This window comes from Diabrotica virgifera, chromosome 4 (genome assembly GCF_917563875.1).
Source record: "Diabrotica virgifera virgifera chromosome 4, PGI_DIABVI_V3a".
Lineage (NCBI taxonomy): Eukaryota > Metazoa > Arthropoda > Insecta > Coleoptera > Chrysomelidae > Diabrotica > Diabrotica virgifera.
The window spans coordinates 247467670-247485656 of record NC_065446.1 but is presented as its reverse complement, the minus strand read 5'-3'; the positions used below and the strand labels follow the sequence as shown (position 1 = coordinate 247485656).

At 33.3% G+C, this 17987-nt stretch overlaps 2 protein-coding genes across 3 annotated transcripts in view; both read left to right on the top strand.

Moving 5' to 3' along the window:
- The window catches only part of LOC114334219 (cell surface glycoprotein 1-like), a 177405-nt gene extending 163759 nt beyond the window's left edge, over nt 1-13646 (top strand). For both annotated transcript variants that reach the window (XM_050649950.1, XM_028284270.2), the window contains exons 9-11: nt 564-850; nt 3306-3593; nt 6219-13646. In XM_050649950.1, coding sequence (XP_050505907.1) covers nt 564-850; nt 3306-3593; nt 6219-6668 — 1025 coding nt within the window. In that variant the 3' untranslated portion in view covers nt 6669-13646. The remainder of the gene's footprint in view (nt 1-563; nt 851-3305; nt 3594-6218) is intronic.
- A 3169-nt stretch (nt 13647-16815) lies between these two features.
- LOC114334265 (UBX domain-containing protein 4) overlaps nt 16816-17987 on the top strand; it is a 48746-nt gene continuing 47574 nt past the window's right edge. The window contains exon 1 of the mRNA XM_050649949.1: nt 16816-17053. Coding sequence (XP_050505906.1) covers nt 16972-17053 — 82 coding nt within the window. The 5' untranslated portion in view covers nt 16816-16971. The remainder of the gene's footprint in view (nt 17054-17987) is intronic.

The window sequence follows — 17987 nt, the reverse complement described above, 5'->3', positions numbered from 1 at the left end:
ATTAAGTAAGTTGTCTTGCAACATTACTTTGACTTGCTCCATATTTCAGAGTCCCGAACACTGAACACGGAATTTAGTGTGTCTTATCAACTTATGGTGAACCGATACCAAAAGCCTGTAGTTGAAGTACCCATCTGAGCAAAACCAAGCACGAATGTTCAGTGTGAATCGAATGATGAAGTGTGTATGAGGCTTTAAGATATCTCTAAAACTCTTTAGAACACTATCAAAGTTAATACTCTTCCCAAAACAAATTTCCGCGAAACTTCGTTAATTCTTAAATAATAAGTTCTGAGAATTTTATGGTTTAATAAGTTTTGCGAATTTGTTGATTCTCTTTACAGTCTCTGTCTAGTCTTTTAGACATTCCGAGCGTATGTTTTATTTTAAAAGTGTAAACGTCAATGTCAAACGTCATCCGTTGAATGACAGATGTCAAAACCTGAGCAGTTACTCCTCACTTAGCGGCATCTATCGAGGACTAGATCAATGTCAAACTAGCATCTCATATATATTTTTTTGGAGAAATGAGGTATATTTCATTTCATCAAATATTGTTTCAGCCCAACGTCAGCCTGTCTCAAGACCGAGAGCCCCCATGGTAAGGCCACGAAGTGCAACTGGAATGACAGCGGTGAGATCTGTGAGGCCGCGAATGGCAACTCCTCAGAATAATATTCGACCTCAAAATTCCCCAGTAAAACGAACTCCAGAACAGAGTCAACAGATGCAGACGAAGAAAAAGAAGTTCGATTTGCTCACGCCCGATAAGGACGACGATGACTGTCAAGTGATTTGTATGCAGCCTAAAAATACAGACGGGGGATTACCACAAATCGAGAGCGTATTGGTAAGTTGGAATTCTTTTTGTTTTGTGCTTTAAAATCTCTACAATGCTTGATATTTATTTAGCTTATGTGGCTTACAACACATGAGTAGATAACTGGGACAGGTTGTATATTAAATTACCCTACGTTACCTACATCTGAATCTTATGTTTGTGCGTCACAGTATTGCCATACTTTTTTCTTTATTTCTTTCATAATTTCAATCAATGTTGAATGTACAGCTGGTTCCTAAAAAAACTGATACTACTCTTAGTAAGATCTGATCATTTTGAGCAGTGTATTTGATTTTTCTGACAATATATTATATTTATTATGACAGACAAATAATAAAATAAACAAACAAACAACTGATTACATAATATGTTAATTCATAAATTGTAATAATTATTAAGTAAAAAAAAGTAAAAAATTGTAATAATTATTCATAAACAAGTAATTTTTGCTGCAGTTCGGTACCTAAGATGCGATGCTTTAATTCTGCCCCAAGTTGTTGTCTTTCTTCCCGGAAACTTGTTTATTCAACAAGATTCAGAGACAATCACTTTATGCTTCCACAACATCGTTCTGTTTTGTTGGAAGGTAGCACACATTATGCAGCCATAAGTTTCTCTAACAAATTGCCAATAGATATACGAATGAATTTACATCAGCCAAACTTTCGGAGGTGTGTACATCAATACATTTGTGAGCTAGAGCCATATTCTAAAAATAACTTTTAAGTATGTTTTGTCGTATTTATTAATTTATATACTTTTAATATGTGTACATATAGTATGTATATATAATGTACACATTATATGTCTGTAACTTTGACTTGTCCCATACATGTACAACTTTGTATAATGTCGCATGTGATGAATAAATTTGACTTGACTTGACTTGATTCTCTTCTAATCTCTCCAAAAGCGTACGATGATCTTTTTGAGCGGTAGATATTTTTGTTCTTCCAGATCCTTGCTTTCTTTAGAGAGTTTCTTGTTCTTTCCATATTTTATTAATATTAAAAACTATTGTTTTGCTTACGTTAAAATGGCAGATAGTGACCAACCATCTTCTAATTTCGTTACAATTCTTGCTTTTAGTTCTTTGGTAGCATGTGGAGCCATTTTTTGAGGTTGAACAGAATAAGTTATCTGACAAATTTTAAGATTTAGTAGTGACAGTGACAGTATGTAAATAATAAATATTTATCCTTCAAAATACACTGCTCAATTTTCTACAAAATACGCTTTAAGAGTCGTATCAGTTTTTTTAGGAACCAGCTGTACCTACAAGAATAATATAATAATTTTATAAGAATTTAAGATTTATTATTATAAGAATAATTTATTATAATCATATGTTTGATGGTTGTGAATGGTCTGTCTTACTTACCCATTGTTCAGGGGAGGTAACCTGGATCGAAGGGGACTCCGTCGTTTAGTATTTATTATTATATTTAACGATATGGCCACGTGTAAAGAACTAACTCAGTTGGATAGTGAAGAATCTGATGATGGTAGAGAAAGAGGGGAGAAAAAAAAGACGACCAAGATGAGAACACTTTCAAGAAAAGTAGAAAATTATTTAGGTCTCCAGCTAAGAAAGAATGTAACAATACAAAACTGAAAGAAATGATGATCGCTCTTATGAACGAAGTTAAGGGAATACGAAAAGACCAGCAGAGCTTCCAAGAGGAAATTCCCCAATTTAAAGAGGACGCCCTCGAAGGAGATGGTTGGAGTCGGCAAAAGTATGAAGTCGCTGAAGGTACAAGATTGAAAAACCTAGCACAAGATAGAAAGAAATGGAAGAAAACCATTGAAGCCTTGGGTCCCTGGGGCATGTTGAGCTGAACTATATATATAACCTGGATCGAAGAAGATTTCCCAGAATATTGGGGATGTCTTTATGGACTAGAAGTTGTCGACTATCCATAATTTTGTTGTATTCTTTAACCAACGCATGTTCGTACATAGGTTGGGTGGTGTTATGTTATTAAGGGTGGATATACTAGGGATGGGCATAATTTTGTGCCTGTTATCATACGCATAGCATGGCTTAGCTGAGTGTCGACCGGCTGGGTATGCCTATTTAACCACTCCGGTGCACAGTATTCTGCCATCGGATATACCAGCCCAAGAACAGAGTTGAGGATCTTAAGCTTGATGCTGTGAACCCCATGTAGTGCTCTTTTAGTCATGTGTTCTCTGAATGTGAGCGTTGGGTCTAGAGTAACCCCAATGTATTTCGGTTATTTATTGTATTTTAACAGTTTGTTATTAAAATACATATTATGTACCTAATTCTCTGTTTGTAAAAGCTGATACACTTTTTGTAGTACTTGGTTGTAATCTTAATTTCTTAAAGTATTCGCTAATGATGGATGCTTGATAAAATATTTGTGACTGAATGAAGTTTTGCTATTTTTATATTGTCGTATTTGCTCATAAATTAAAAAAAAATAATCTCTTTCAGGGCGGTACATCTGAAACAGCCGAAAGCAGTATTATGCACCTTTCAGATTCAATAACTCTGAGCGTGCGAAATCCACCACCCAAACCGGCGGAAAGTCCCAAAAAATCAGATGCCAAAGCCGTAGCCAACATTTTAGCGACGAGAGGGATAACTGTCACCGCTACAGCCAAACCGAAGGAAACCGTCAAAGAGTCTCCGAGCAAAGCAGCCTCACCTATCCCTACACCGATTAATTTAAATGGCGCAGTCAGTATTATCCCAGCAGCGAAAACAAATGGAAATCAGAAAGTAAGTAATCTTTTAATACAGAAGCACAGAATTACACAGAAGCGAAACTCAGGCAAAAAACGGTAACACAATTTTCATGCCCATGCACTACATAAGTGGTGCAACCTCACTTTTGCGATTGACAGTGACAGTTGTTTTTAGTTAAATTTTATGTTTATATAGTTTTTATTTTATATTTTATAGTTAAATTTTATATTTCGTATTTAATTAATAACTAGGTACTTGTCAAAAATATCACATAATTTGGAATGGTGTATTCCTTATAACATCAAGTTCTATTCTATAAGTGGTGCACAAGGTCAAATATTTCAGTCCCAACGTTATGAATGGAAACGACAGTCAGATTCGCTTCTGTGTAGTTATTCTGTGACAGAAGTAAATAATACAATTTTTTTTGAAGTTATTCAACCCTGGTACGTGTTATTTTTATATCCTATCGTTATACTAGCAGGTAATTGATAAAACTTGGTTTTAATGGTCTTTGAAATTCCTTTATTCAATCTTTCAAAGTTTTTACAGTACTTCTCTATTAGTTTTGTTCGATTTTCAAAATTAACCTCTTTGTGTTTCCATGCAGTTTTGTTCTGAAGCTTTTTTCTTGGGGCATCTTAGTGCAATTTACCATTTTTATTGTGAATGAGTCACAATTTTACTTTTACAAGTTAATTTTACGTTTCGATTTCCACTTCGGAAATCGTTATCAAAATACAAAACTTTAATAAATTAAACAAATTTTTGTTTTTTTTTGTTACTACTGAAATAGAACAACTTAGAATGGGTTCCTATAACATTCACAAGAAATAATAGCAGAACAGCTGGATTGAAGATGGGTAACACATTCTTTAGAGTCGTTTGCTACGCTAACGATGCTGTCATTATTGCCAATTCTAAAGACAATCTTCAAAGGCTACTGCGTGCATTTAATACTAAAGCTAAAAAACTAAATATGCTCATAAATACCGAGAATACTAAGTGCCTATGGTTTGTTTTTAAACCAAGAGGAGTAAACTAAAAAGACAGATTCACACCCAAGAAAGTCACTAGAAAAATCAGCAAATAAATCTTCTTTTTTGGTTGGTCATATCGGCATTTGACGGTAATCCATACATATTATATTATACTAATACGTCGCTAAAGAGTTATAAAAACAACTGTTTTTATTTATATAAGAGTAGACTAAAAATCTAAAAATTAAAGGAATAACGCAGAAAACACAAAAAATCGCGAATATAACTTAATTAACCTATGAAATGCCAGTAATGTCAAAATTTCATAAATGTCATTGGTGTCAAAATTGTATAACAGTGGAGTAAACTTGCCTGAGGTTGGACCAATTAGAAACAAGCATTACGGCGCGGTAAATTTGAATTACTCCTCTTGGTTTAAAAACAGACCATAGTAATTTCCAAAGAACCGATAAGATGCAAATTAGAAATTGACCTGAGAAACCTAAAAATGAACAAGAAAGAACCAAGTATCGTATGTATAAAATACCTTGTGAATGCAAACATTTTTATTTAGGTGAAACATCAAGACCATTAAATGTTAGGATACGTGAACATAATCTTCTATCAAAAATAGAGAATTTGATAGATCTCAAAAACACGCATGGGAAAATGAACATAGAGTTCAGTGGAAACATTCAAATATTGTTCTGAAAGAATTAGATGGTGAAAAGAGAAAAATCAAATAAGTGGCTCTAATTATGTTAAATGGAACCAATTCCGCTGCAAATTCTTCGGCAGAATGCAGTAGGATCTGATTACCTATATTAATTAATTAAAGAGGAAATAAACAGAAAGAAAATACCACTATTAGTAAGTCAATAACATCAAGTCAATATCGAGGATATATATAATTTATGTTTTAAAATAACATACATTTAAAATCAGAGTTTGGTGCTAATATTGAGAGTAAAACCATGTCGGGATAAGTCGTCCCAGGAATTCGGCTCAAAAATATTGACAATATTATTTTAAAGTATGTCTTTGTCAATATGAATGAGTCAAATAATATTAAATTATTAGAAGAACTTTTTACCAAGTAAAAACATTTCTTAAAAATGTTAATAAAACTACGTTGTCATAAAATGGAAATATTTAAATTACTCATAAACTACTTGAAAGAAACAAATATAATCATTTAAGTGAAATACGTATAAATATAACAAAACTAATAAATTGAGGTAAAAATAAAATAAAAATCTGTGGCTAACGGACTCGCATCCAAGCCATTTTTTTCACACACACACACACACACAAAAACATTTCTTAATTTATTAATGATTTCTATTTTGAAAATGTTTTCGTAGAGAAAATCGAAAGCTCAAAATAAACGTATTTTAAAGTAAAATTGTAGCTCACTTCCAATAAAAATAGTAAATTACCATTCAGTATTTCTTTTCTTCCTGTCTTTGGCTTTCTTGTCCAGCCTCTGAATTTTGTACGTCCACAATAAAGTGATCACTCAAGTGATTACCTCAACCATTCTGTGGTCACTACCAAACATTTTCGTTATACTTCATAGGTTTACTTTACTAAAAGTAAATGAATACGGTATGCATGTTTTTTAATTGTTTAACAATAAATTATACAAGAATAATTCAGAACATGTTTTAAATTTCAGTCTGGAGTGACGGAATCCTTACCAACAGTAGACCTCACGGACGACTCACCAACACCTCCAGCTTCATCGCCCCAGAAACAACGGCCAGGCCTGCCTTTCCGGTGCGACCTATGCCCTGCTCAATATCCCAATTCGGTCGGCCTCAACAAACACAGACAAACCTATCACAAAACCACAAGCGGCATGGCGGAATTGGGGATACCAGTCATCAACCTAAAAACGCCCGGTGTCATGCAAAAGCTATCAAATCTGGGTATATGCAATTATATTCCTTTACCGTCCCAAAATACGGCGGATGGGACGTTTGCGGTACCTATTATTAACAGCAGGAACCCAGCTAACCTCTCAAGTATAGGTTCGACGACGATGATTTCTCTAGGACCTATCAGGAGTATACCGAAGCCCCAAAATAATGTTAATAAACAACTGAATAGTCCGCAAAAGTCGTAATTTTGTATTGAATCCTTGAATAGAGATCAGTAACTGATCTCCCATTATAATTCCCTGGTGAACAGGTAAAAAAGTGTGTTATAATCCAGTTAAAAATATTAGTTTTTCAATTTCGTGAAACTGGTAATAATACGTAGAATTTTTTTTACTTGTAATATGACCGTGTCACATTGTGTAACTATACCAGTATTCCAATATTCATAAAGTATGGTTCACATATGCTGGGCTGTGCATGATATAAATGACAGAGTTATTAAATTTTGAAAATGTTCCATATGGTTTATGAATATAATATATTCACTTTGTAAGTGAACAAATGTTGATATCATAATATACAGGGTGTAACAAAATACAGGTCATAAATGAAATCACATATTCTGGGACCAAAAATAAGTTCAATTGAACCTAACTTACTTTAGCACAAATATGCTCATAAAAAAAGTTACAGCCCTTTGAAGTTACAAAATGAAAATCGATTTTTTCGAATATATCGAAAACTATTGGAGATTTTTTATTGAAAATGGACATGTAGCATTCTTATGGCAGGATTATCTTAAAGAAAAATTATAGTGAAATTTGTGCATCCCATAAAAATTTTATGGGGGTTTTGTTCCCTTAAACCCCCCCTAACTTTTGTCTACATTTCAATTAAATTATTTTTGTGGTACCATTAGTTAAATTCAATATTTTTAAAACTTTTTTTGCTCTTAGTATTTTTTCGATAAGGCAGTTTTTATCGAGTTACGGCTTCTTTTTTAATATGTTTACATAAAGATTTTATGGGGGTTTTGTTCCATTAAACCCCCCAAATGGTTGTGTACGTTCCAATTAAACTATTACTGCGATAACATTAGTTAAACAAGGTGTTTTTAAAACTTTTTTGATTCTGTGTATTTTTTCCAGAAGGCACCTTTTATCGAGGTGTGGCTTCTTTTTTTAATATGGTTCAAAATATACCTAAAAATGTAAATCATAAATAAATTTTCATATTATTACCAAGTCTCCATAATCGTACTTAACCATATACAAATATGTGGTGGATTTGAAAAATATTCAAAATATCTTGATAAAAACTGACTTTTAGAAAAAGTACTAAGAGGCAAAAAAGTTTTTAAAACATTGTGTTTAACTAATAGTACTACAATAAAAATTAAATTGGAACGTAGACAAAAGTTTGAGGGGGTTTAAAGGAACAAAACCCCCATAAATTTTTTATGGGGTGTGTAAATTTCACTATAATTTTTTCTTAAGATACTGCTGCCATAAGAATGCCACATGTCTATTTTCAATAAAAAAATCTCTAATAGTTTTCGATATATTGGAAAAAATTGATTTTCATTTTGTAACTTCAAAAGGCTGTAACTTTTTTTTTGTGCACATTTGTACTAAGGTAAGTTAAGTTCAATCGAACTATTTTTGGTCCAAAATATGTGATTAAATTTATGACCTGTATTTTCGTTACACCCTGTATATCACTTACAAAGTACAAACATTTTCCCAAAGAAAAGTTTCCCTATTTATTTTATTTCAAATTCAAAATCATCCAATTGAAAGCATTTAAATAATATAAAAAAACTTAAAAGTTGGTATTTTGAACTATACAGGGAATAATTTATTTTTTATTGTGACTCTTCATTGTTTGGATCACTATTACACCTCTTTTACCACCACTGACCCCAGTTCCGATATCCTACTATTTATCCAGTGATTCTCCCGTTTAGGTTATTATTCTTCTTCCATCGTCGTATTTATTTTGTAAGCACAGTATATTCTAGGCTTATGCACCTCAGCTCCTCTGCCGGCAGAAATAATTTAGTTTGAATACTTACGTGCCATGGACGCACTTACGCGTCCATTGCACTGACCTAGTCATGTGCTGAAAAGGTTAATTATGTATGTGGCGACACGCTTTAATTACTATTTTTGCTAATTTTAATTTTTAATAACTTTTCTCAAAACGAAATAATATGGGTCATATAAAATTCACATTTAATATACAAACCAGAGGCTAATAAGGGTCCGTTAAGTTTTACGAAACGAAATGTATCCCTAACCAGATGTTTTTGGTGTGTTCAGTTTAACAAACTGAATTCCCCATAAATTTATTACCTTATCAGACCGTATATCGATAACTCACTTTTGAAATGCATTCGAAGACGTTTCTTAAAACTGCAGAAATGTTTCAACTTTTAAAGCCAAATCTAAATAATTTGTCGCCTTTCTGGCCAGATGGTAGAAACACAAACATATTAGCGTTTGTGGTTTTTTTCAGCCACAGCAGCAGTCGATACATAACCTCCCGTCGGCAGTCACACCCCAGCGGGCGTCGGGATAGGTCAACAACACACCCTTTCGAGATATAAGTAAAACACGTCTTTTTACCGACACAAATAAATACATTTACTCAATTCCGCACCACGGTACATGTATACTACTGTCGTTTTACGTTTTACTTTTTTGTATTCTCATGCATCCAAACAAATATCTACATATTTTGCATATTGTGATTTGCCCGACATTCGCAAAAATTTGTTACTCATCTTCATTTTTCGTACTACTAAGACAAGTTTTTACTTCTTGCACATTTGAAAATATAATAAGATTTGCCCGTTTATACGACGTTAGCTATTTTCCTTATTCTATTTTGTGTTTCCATTTCTTCTCGTTTAATGTCTGTGTTTTCTTAGAAAGAAAAGCGAGACAAGCAAAACATTATTTACATTTTACTGCCAGTTAAGTCATCCAGTTCTACTTTAGTCTTCCTATACAAGACAATTCGAATCCCAGTAGTAGCGTAAGGATATGGAAATTCAAAAACTTTCACTGCAAATCCAATCTGGAACCACTTTATTGGAAGTCGTTATTTTATTTCATATATTATTACTTCTTAATTGAAGCCTAACAGTGAGCGACATACATATCGACAATTTATCCAACTTTGCAATTTAATCTGCTTTGATTGCATTGAATGTCCTTAAATGTCACATAGCGCAGCATTGATTCAACAGTGCTGTTGACATAGTTGTCATCTCTCTCAATGTATCCCCAGGAGTCTATTCAGTGTTTTCCATCTTTGCCAGTCAAGTTGTGCATCTGGCGTGATGCCGTAAAATCTCTCTGAATTTACTAAAGCTAGTTTTTTCAAAGTTGATTACTGTGATTGTGTAGAGAAACATACTGCGGTCGGTAAAGCGAAACGTAGAACAGGTGGTACTGACAGCTTGTCAAAGTTGCTTACCTGCGGAGGTAATTAAATCCATTTACTAAGGCCGAAAATCAGTACACACATTCTAAATTGAATATAAATAAAAGTTATTATAGTCGGTCAGCTGTATGACGGGACAGAGCCGGTCGGTCGGCCCCAATGAATGTACAGGGTTATTCATTATATTTTGACCCCCCTCTAAAACTGCTTTATTTACAGAATTAGAAACAAATGTAAAATACAAAAGTTTTTAATTAAGATTTTTTGACATATATATCGTACTAGTGACGTCATCCATCTGGGCGTGATGACGTAATCGACTATTTTTTAAATGAGAATAGGGGTCGTGTGCTAGCTCATTTGAAAGGTGATTCAATTCTCTAAGCAGTAATATAAACATTAACATGATTGTTTTTACAGGGTGTCCAAAAAAATTTTTGAATTATTAATTAAACAATTTATTTAATTAATTTTTTTTGGACACCCTGTATAAAAATCATGTTAATGTTTATATTACTGAATAGGGAATTGAATAACCTTTCAAATGAGCTAGCACACGACCCCTATTCTCATTTAAAAAAATAGTCGATTACGTCATCACGCCCAGATGGATGACGTCACTAGTACGATATATATGTCAAAAAATCATAATTTAAAAATTAAATAAGTTTTGAATGTTACATTTTTTTCTAATTCTGTAAATAAAGCAGTTTAGAGGGGGGTCAAAATATAGTGAATAACCCTGTACATTCATTGGGGCCGACCGACCGGCTCTGTCCCGTCATACAGCTGACCGACTATAATAACTTTTATTTATATTCAATTTAGAATGTGTGTACTGATTTTCAGCCTTAGTAAATAGATTTAATTACCTCCGCAGGTAAGCAACTTTGACAAGCTGTCAGTACCACCTGTTCTACGTTTCGCTTTACCGACCGCAGTATGTTTCTCTACAGAATCACAGTAATCAACTGTGAAATAACTAGAGTAAATTTAGAGAACTTTTTCAGCGCTGCCTCTTGGACTATGAGTACTTCTGAAGAATTTGTGATCTTAATACCTGGGGGAGCGATGTTTGACAATGAGTAAAGGTGTTTAATTTTTGCTGGCTTCAGGCAGCCGACAATCAGTCGGAATGTCTCGTTTATTACACTGTCTCTTTTACAAGTGTATTTTGATCGCTCCCCAACAGAGCAGGCATATTCTGCTGTTGACAGGCAGAGCGCTAGCGCTGTTATACGTAGCACACTTGGCATAGCTCCCAATCTAGACGATGTTAGTCTTTGTAGCACATTAATTCTAGCTTGGGTCTTGCTTTAGTATTTTCAATGTGCAGCTTATAGCTCAATAGCGTCACTCTGAGATACTTGCGGAATGAACAATGTGACTAAACTCTATTGAACGTTGTTTTTCGTAGCTTCCGATGGAAAAGGGTAATGTTATGTTTTTTGTGCATTTGGGTGGAGCTAATTTCCCCTGTAGTATGTTGACAACTATTCAACCTCGTCCGTAAGATGTTCTTCTGTGTTAGAATACTAAATTAATAGGCGGTTACCAGATCATGAGCATAAATAAACGTTTTTGACGCATTACGGATCTGCTGCTCATTAGTGTATAAGTTGAAGAGTACTGGCGAGAGTATCCCCCTTGTGGTACTCCGTTTTTTTAGGCACGGCACTTACTTGTTAAGATTTTTTATTATTTAAGAGATGTGTTCCATTTGAAATTTAACATTGATTTACAGTGTTGTGCATCATTGTATAACACACATTTAATTTATAGACCTTAGCTCAAAAGATACAAGAAGTAGAGTAACACAGTGTGACACATATATAACTTATTAAACCGAATCAGTTGACTTGATTTGTTAATATTTTTTATTACATTTTGTGATTTATATTTTTAAGTTCGTTCAAAGAAGCGTTATATATTTTCATTCTTATGCAAATTGTCCTTAGTACTGAAGAATTCCTTCTAATTTTTGTGTTCTATGAATGCTTTTTGTATATATTGTACAGTACGTTTGGTAAGTTAGTTAGATATATTTTTAATGAGCAGTACAGTTTTTAAAAAACCTAAAAATGTTTTTGATGTAATTAATCTTGTTAATGAGACTATAACTGTATGTAACTTCACGTATCTACTTCACTTAACCTAACCTATAAAGACGTATGACACATGTCATTGAATTGTCCAAAACATATATCATAAAGACATTCCCATTGCTGTTGTAACAGTATTAGACGGAGAGGCAGCGCCGAAACATCTCTCTGAATTTACTAAAGCTAGTTTTTTCACGGTTGATTACCGTGATTGTGTAGAGAGACATACTGCGGTCGGTCAACCGAAATGTAGAACAGGTGGTACTGGCAGCTTGTCAAAATTGCTAACCTGTGGAGGTAATTAAATCCATTTACTAAGGCTGAAAATCAGTACACACATTCTAAATTGAATATAAATAAAAGTTATTATAGTCGGTCAGCTGTATGACAGGACAGAGCCGGTCGGTCGGCCCCAATGCATGTACAGGGTTATTCACTATATTTTGACCCCCTTGTAAACTGCTTTATTTACAGAATTAGAAAAAAATGTAAAATACAAAAGTTATTCGATTTTTTAATTATGATTTTCTGACATATATATCGTATATAGTGACGTCATCCATCTGAGTGTGATGATGTAATCGAGTATTTTTTTTTAATGAGAATAGGGGTCTTGTGCTAGCTCATTTGAAAGGTTGTTCAATTCTCTATGCAGTATATATAAACATTAAGACCATTATTTATACAGGGTGTCCAAAAATTTTTTTTTAATTAATTAAACAATTAATTCTATTAAAAAATTTTTTTGGACACCCTGTATAAACAATCATGTTAATGTTTATATTACTGAATAGGGAATTCAATAACCTTTCAAATGAGCTAGCACACGATCCCCTATTCTAATTAAAAAAATAGTCGATTACGTCATCACGCTCAGATGGATGACGTCACTAGTACGATATATATTTCAAAACATTATAATTTAAAAATTAAATAAGTTTTGTATTTTACATTTTTCTCTAATTCTGTAAATAAAGCAGTTTAGAGTGGGGTCAAAATATAGTGAATAACCCTGTACATTTATTTTGGCCGACCGACCGGCTCTGTCCCATCATACAGCTGACCGACTATAATAACTTTTATTTATATTCAATTTAGAATGTGTACTGATTTTCAGCCTTAGTAAATGGATTTAATTACCTCCGCAGGTAAGCAACTTTGACAAGCTGTCAGTACCACCTGTTCTACCTGTTTCGCTTGATCGACCGCAGTATGTTTCTATACACAATCACAGTAATCAACTGTGAAATAACTAGCTTTAGTAAATTCAGAGAAATTTTTCAGCGCTGCCTCTTGGACTATATGTTACCCTGTAATTTTGAGGTTGTGATGGAAGACTATTAAAAATTGTCGCTGTATGTGTTACTAATGTTTAAAAACTAAAATAAAAGACCTATTGCTCGAGAAACAATTCAATATTGATCAAAACACCATCCAGTATTAAATGTTTTTCAATATTTATGGTGTCATTTCGAATAAGTATACAATCTCATTAACATGATTAAAGAAGAGTTTCTTTAATTAAGTTTATAGAATTTTTCTATTCTTAGAGACTGATATGTGCAATCTCTGCAGCCTACTTTAGTTATTTTTGTATCATTTTTCGTTAAATAAATATTTATAAACATTTATGATTTCGTGTAAAAATATGGAATAAAATATTTTACCATGTGAGTGTTTATTTATTTTTGGTTTTCCCTACTGCGAACAAGTCTTATAAAAAGGATTAAGCGATGTTAGCGATTTTGAAATTATATGCACACCATCCCAAGAAGCTAATGGCCATTGAGAGAAACCGGAACATAGAAAGGGTTTAAACCAATCGAAATAGACTTACGGTTGTACAATTCGGAGCAGAAAATAATTTTGTAGTAGAGGTTAAAATAGGTCGATTTAAACTAACTTACCTTAGTACAAAAGTTGATAATAACCGAAATAAAGGGTGTCAAAGTTAAACTTTTATTTCATTTATTTTTTTTAATATTTCCTGACAGTCATGGGACAACAACACGAAATTTGGTAAGTGGTGCTGGTACTGTACACCCTACCAAATTATGTTAAACAACCGTTTCTGTCTACTACCAGAGGCGTACGACGGGGGAACGTGAATGGTGACTCTTCCCAAATTCTATGCCACTGGCGGAATTTCTATTGTAGTGCAATTTTTTGATTCTCCAATACTTTCTATATAAGTAACATACTCTTCATAAGTAACGATAAAGCCATTAGTTTTCAAGATATTTGAAGCTAAAAACGAAGAATACATTAATCAAAATAAGTGTGCCTTTTTTTATTTTTAATTTCAAATATCTCGAAAACTAATGAGTTCATCGTTACGAATGAAGAGTGTATTATTTGCATGTAAAGTATTGGAGAATCTGAAAATTATGCTAAAATACCAGTTTCATCAGTGGCGTAGAATTTGGAAAGGGTCAACCATTTACTTTCCCCTGTCGTACGCCTCTGGTATTAACCACAAACGATTATTTTATTTAACTTAATTTAGTAGGGTGTACAGTACCTACACTTTCTGCCAAGTACCATAAGATATGTCGAATAGTTTTATAGTACCGGGCACACATAGTTCTTTAAGTTTTAAATAAAGAATAAATTATTAAAAAAAAATTCTTTAAAATAATTTGACATATCCGTGTGATACTTAATAGACAGTGTAGGCACTATACACCCTACTAAATTATGTTAAATGCTCGTTTCTGGATACTACCAGAGGCGTACAACAGGGGGCAGTGAATGGTTGATCCTTCCCAAATTCTACGCCACTAATGAAACTGTTATTTTAGTATAATTTTTAGATTCTCCAATACTTTCTATGCAAATAATATACTCTTCATTCGTAACGATAAAGTCATTGGTTTTCGAGATATTTGAAGTTAAAAATGAAAAGGCACGTTTATTTTTGATTAATGTATTATGCTCCTTCGTTTTTAGCTTCAAATATTTCGAAAACGAATGAAGAGTATGTTTTTTACATAGAAAGTATTGGAGAATCAAAAAATTACACTAAAATAGCAATTCCGCCAGTGGCGTAGAATTTAGGAAGGGTCAACCATTCACGTTCCCCCGTCGTACGCCTCTGGTAGTAGCCAGAAACGTTTGTTTAACATAATTTAGTAGATTGTACAATACCAGCACCACTTACAAAATTTCGTGTTGTTGTCCCATACCTGTCAGGAAATATTCAAAAATAAATAAAATAAAAGTTTAACTTTGACACCCTGTATTTCGGTTATTATCAACTTTTGTACTAAGGTAAGTTAGCTTAAATCGACCTATTTTAACCTTAGGAATCTAAGGTTAAGCTATGGCCTATTCTTTACCAAACACCCTTTATATTAAGGAACATGGAGAATACCAGGAGCCAATAAAGCCAATCAAATTAACCACATCTTCATCTTAAAAAGACAGACCTTGTGGGGACAAAAATCAGTGACAAAGAAAACTAGTTGAATTCGTCTTCTTATTGAACCGTCTCCTTTCGACGGTTGGCGATCAAACTGGCAACAGTAGCTTTGGAAGCTGTTGCACGAAAAAATTCTGCGCATGAGCGGTCAAACCATCTTCTCAGGTCCTTCATCAGCCACGAGATCTGGCGCCTTCCTACTGATCTTTTGCCTTGTACTTTACCTTCCAATATGATTTGAAGTACATAGTTCATATTTATATATCCACTCTCAACACATGGCCCTAGTTGAATTAAACAATGGAATGTTGAAGGATTCCAAAACTCAACAAAAAAAAAAACAAAAATAACAAAATGCTCTCCAAATAAAATTTAACGGAACCAGAGAAGATAGAGAAGAGGTGGAATAGAGACAATTTTAAAAACAATAACTGTCAGAAAAGAAGAGACACGAACAAATTCGGAATGGTACACTGAAGAATGCAAAGCTGAAGTAGAGGAAAAAAGACAAACTATACTTGATCACTTTCAAAGAAATAGCAGTGAAATTTATACATACTGAGAAGAGAATCAAAGAGACTAGAATATGCAGAATCAGAAGGAAAAAGAGAGGTTTTGAAAAAACAAATATAAGAAATCCTAAATAGAGCATAATGAACACGAAAGCAGAAAATTCTATAAAATACGATTTAGACCAAAATTGACGATAGGTATGTAAAGACAAGGACGGAGAACTACCAACAGAAAAGCAACAAATTACAAGGAGATAGAAATAATAGGCATTTCAAAGAAAACTAAACGAGCGGCACATTGAAATGTCGAGTTATGAAGAAGTAGTTCAAATAATAAAGAAACTCAAAAACAGTAAAGCGCCAGGGATGGACGCAATTTCGGCAGAATTATTAATACATGGACGATCTGAACTCTCGGGAAGAATTCATTATCTAATAAGATTATATGGACTAAGGAACAAATGCCGGAGGAATGGGCAGTTGCAGCCACAGCCATTATATTGGAAAGAAGAAAAGAGGAAAAGTCCGCAAAGCGTATATTGTATATTTTTTCTCCATTTTTAAGATGTCTTTTGTCCATCTTTCAAGCACTCTCCCCATAATAAGTTCTCCGTAGATATTAAATGTTGTGGGGATAGTACACATCTTTGTCTGATGCATTTTAGGCCATATTTTTTTACAACGGAATCATACCAAATACTGTTCAATACAATGTAGGATTCATGTAAGAAGAACACAAAGAAAATATTTTAAATGAGAACAAGTTTTCAAATTCCAAAAATATAACAAGTTAAATATTGTTATATTTTTGTGGTTGAGTACATATATTGACACAGTCGAAATAAAAAAAGAAGATCCATCCAATAAATTCAGTGACAGTGACAGAAAACTTCCATTTTCCATTGTGACCACAGTACATGACAGATTGTGACCGGTGACGGTGACGTTTAAAATTGTATTTTGTGTTTGTAGTTGCGATAACTGATGTGTACTTTTTTAATTGTTAGAAGTCTGCTAGTATTTTATTGTTGTAAAAGTCTAAACTAACTTATTTTTTTTTAAAATGAAGTGGTACAGTGGAGAAATAGCCGATGCGGTTGCTTTTTCTAAATCGAAAGGAGCCGTTTTTGTAGTGTATATTGAAGGTAAGTAGTTGTTCACGTAACTTTTTTCTATTATTAACGATCTTTTTTGTCATCATTTACTGACGAAAAGTCACAAAAAATAGCAGACTTTATTTAGCACTCCGTTCCATGATGATCTGTCGGCTAAGGGTACGGCCTAAAACGTTATTTTTTAAAATAAATAATCTACATTAAAAAAAGTGAACACCTCCATTTTACATATTTTACAAAAACATCCTTTTTTTCAAAAAAGGAATTACATGCCTTGCCCTGATAGACCATCCTCCTTCTTTTATGTAATTTTTTTCATACAGTTGTGGGTACCATTTCGACGGCTCCTAAGTATACTGAGTCAACTGCTAGAATAGTAATTGATGGAAAAGAGCAATTTTAATAACAATTACGATATTTCGATTTGTTTTTACGCAAACATATAGATTTTTTCTGTGTAAATATAATGATATAAGACTTTTTTATGTGTGTGAAATTATTTTAAATTACAGTGGAACCCCGTTAACTCGGATTAATTGGGACCGCGACCGATCCGGGTTATCGAAAATCCGGGTTAGCCGGAGAAAATGGTAAAAATTAATAAAATATGGTATGCTTACAGATAAACTCCGTTATAATTGTCATACAGACACTGGTAAACCACGTTCGCATTCCACACAAAACCACACATACAAAGCGTCGTCAAAAGTCTCATTCTTAGCTTTATTAGCTTTGCACCGATTAAACTGTCTTTTGTTATCATTTTGAAAAAAAAATTCTTCGATTTTAGTTCTATTTTTCTTCCAATCCGATAATGTAGATGTACCGACACCATAATATAATGCTGCAAGATTCACCTTTATCAATTCTACTTAATGCTTCTAGTTTCTTTTCCATTGTCACTACAACATTTTTATGTTTTGTTGCCCTTATAGACAAAAGACACGCAAACACAAAATCTGAA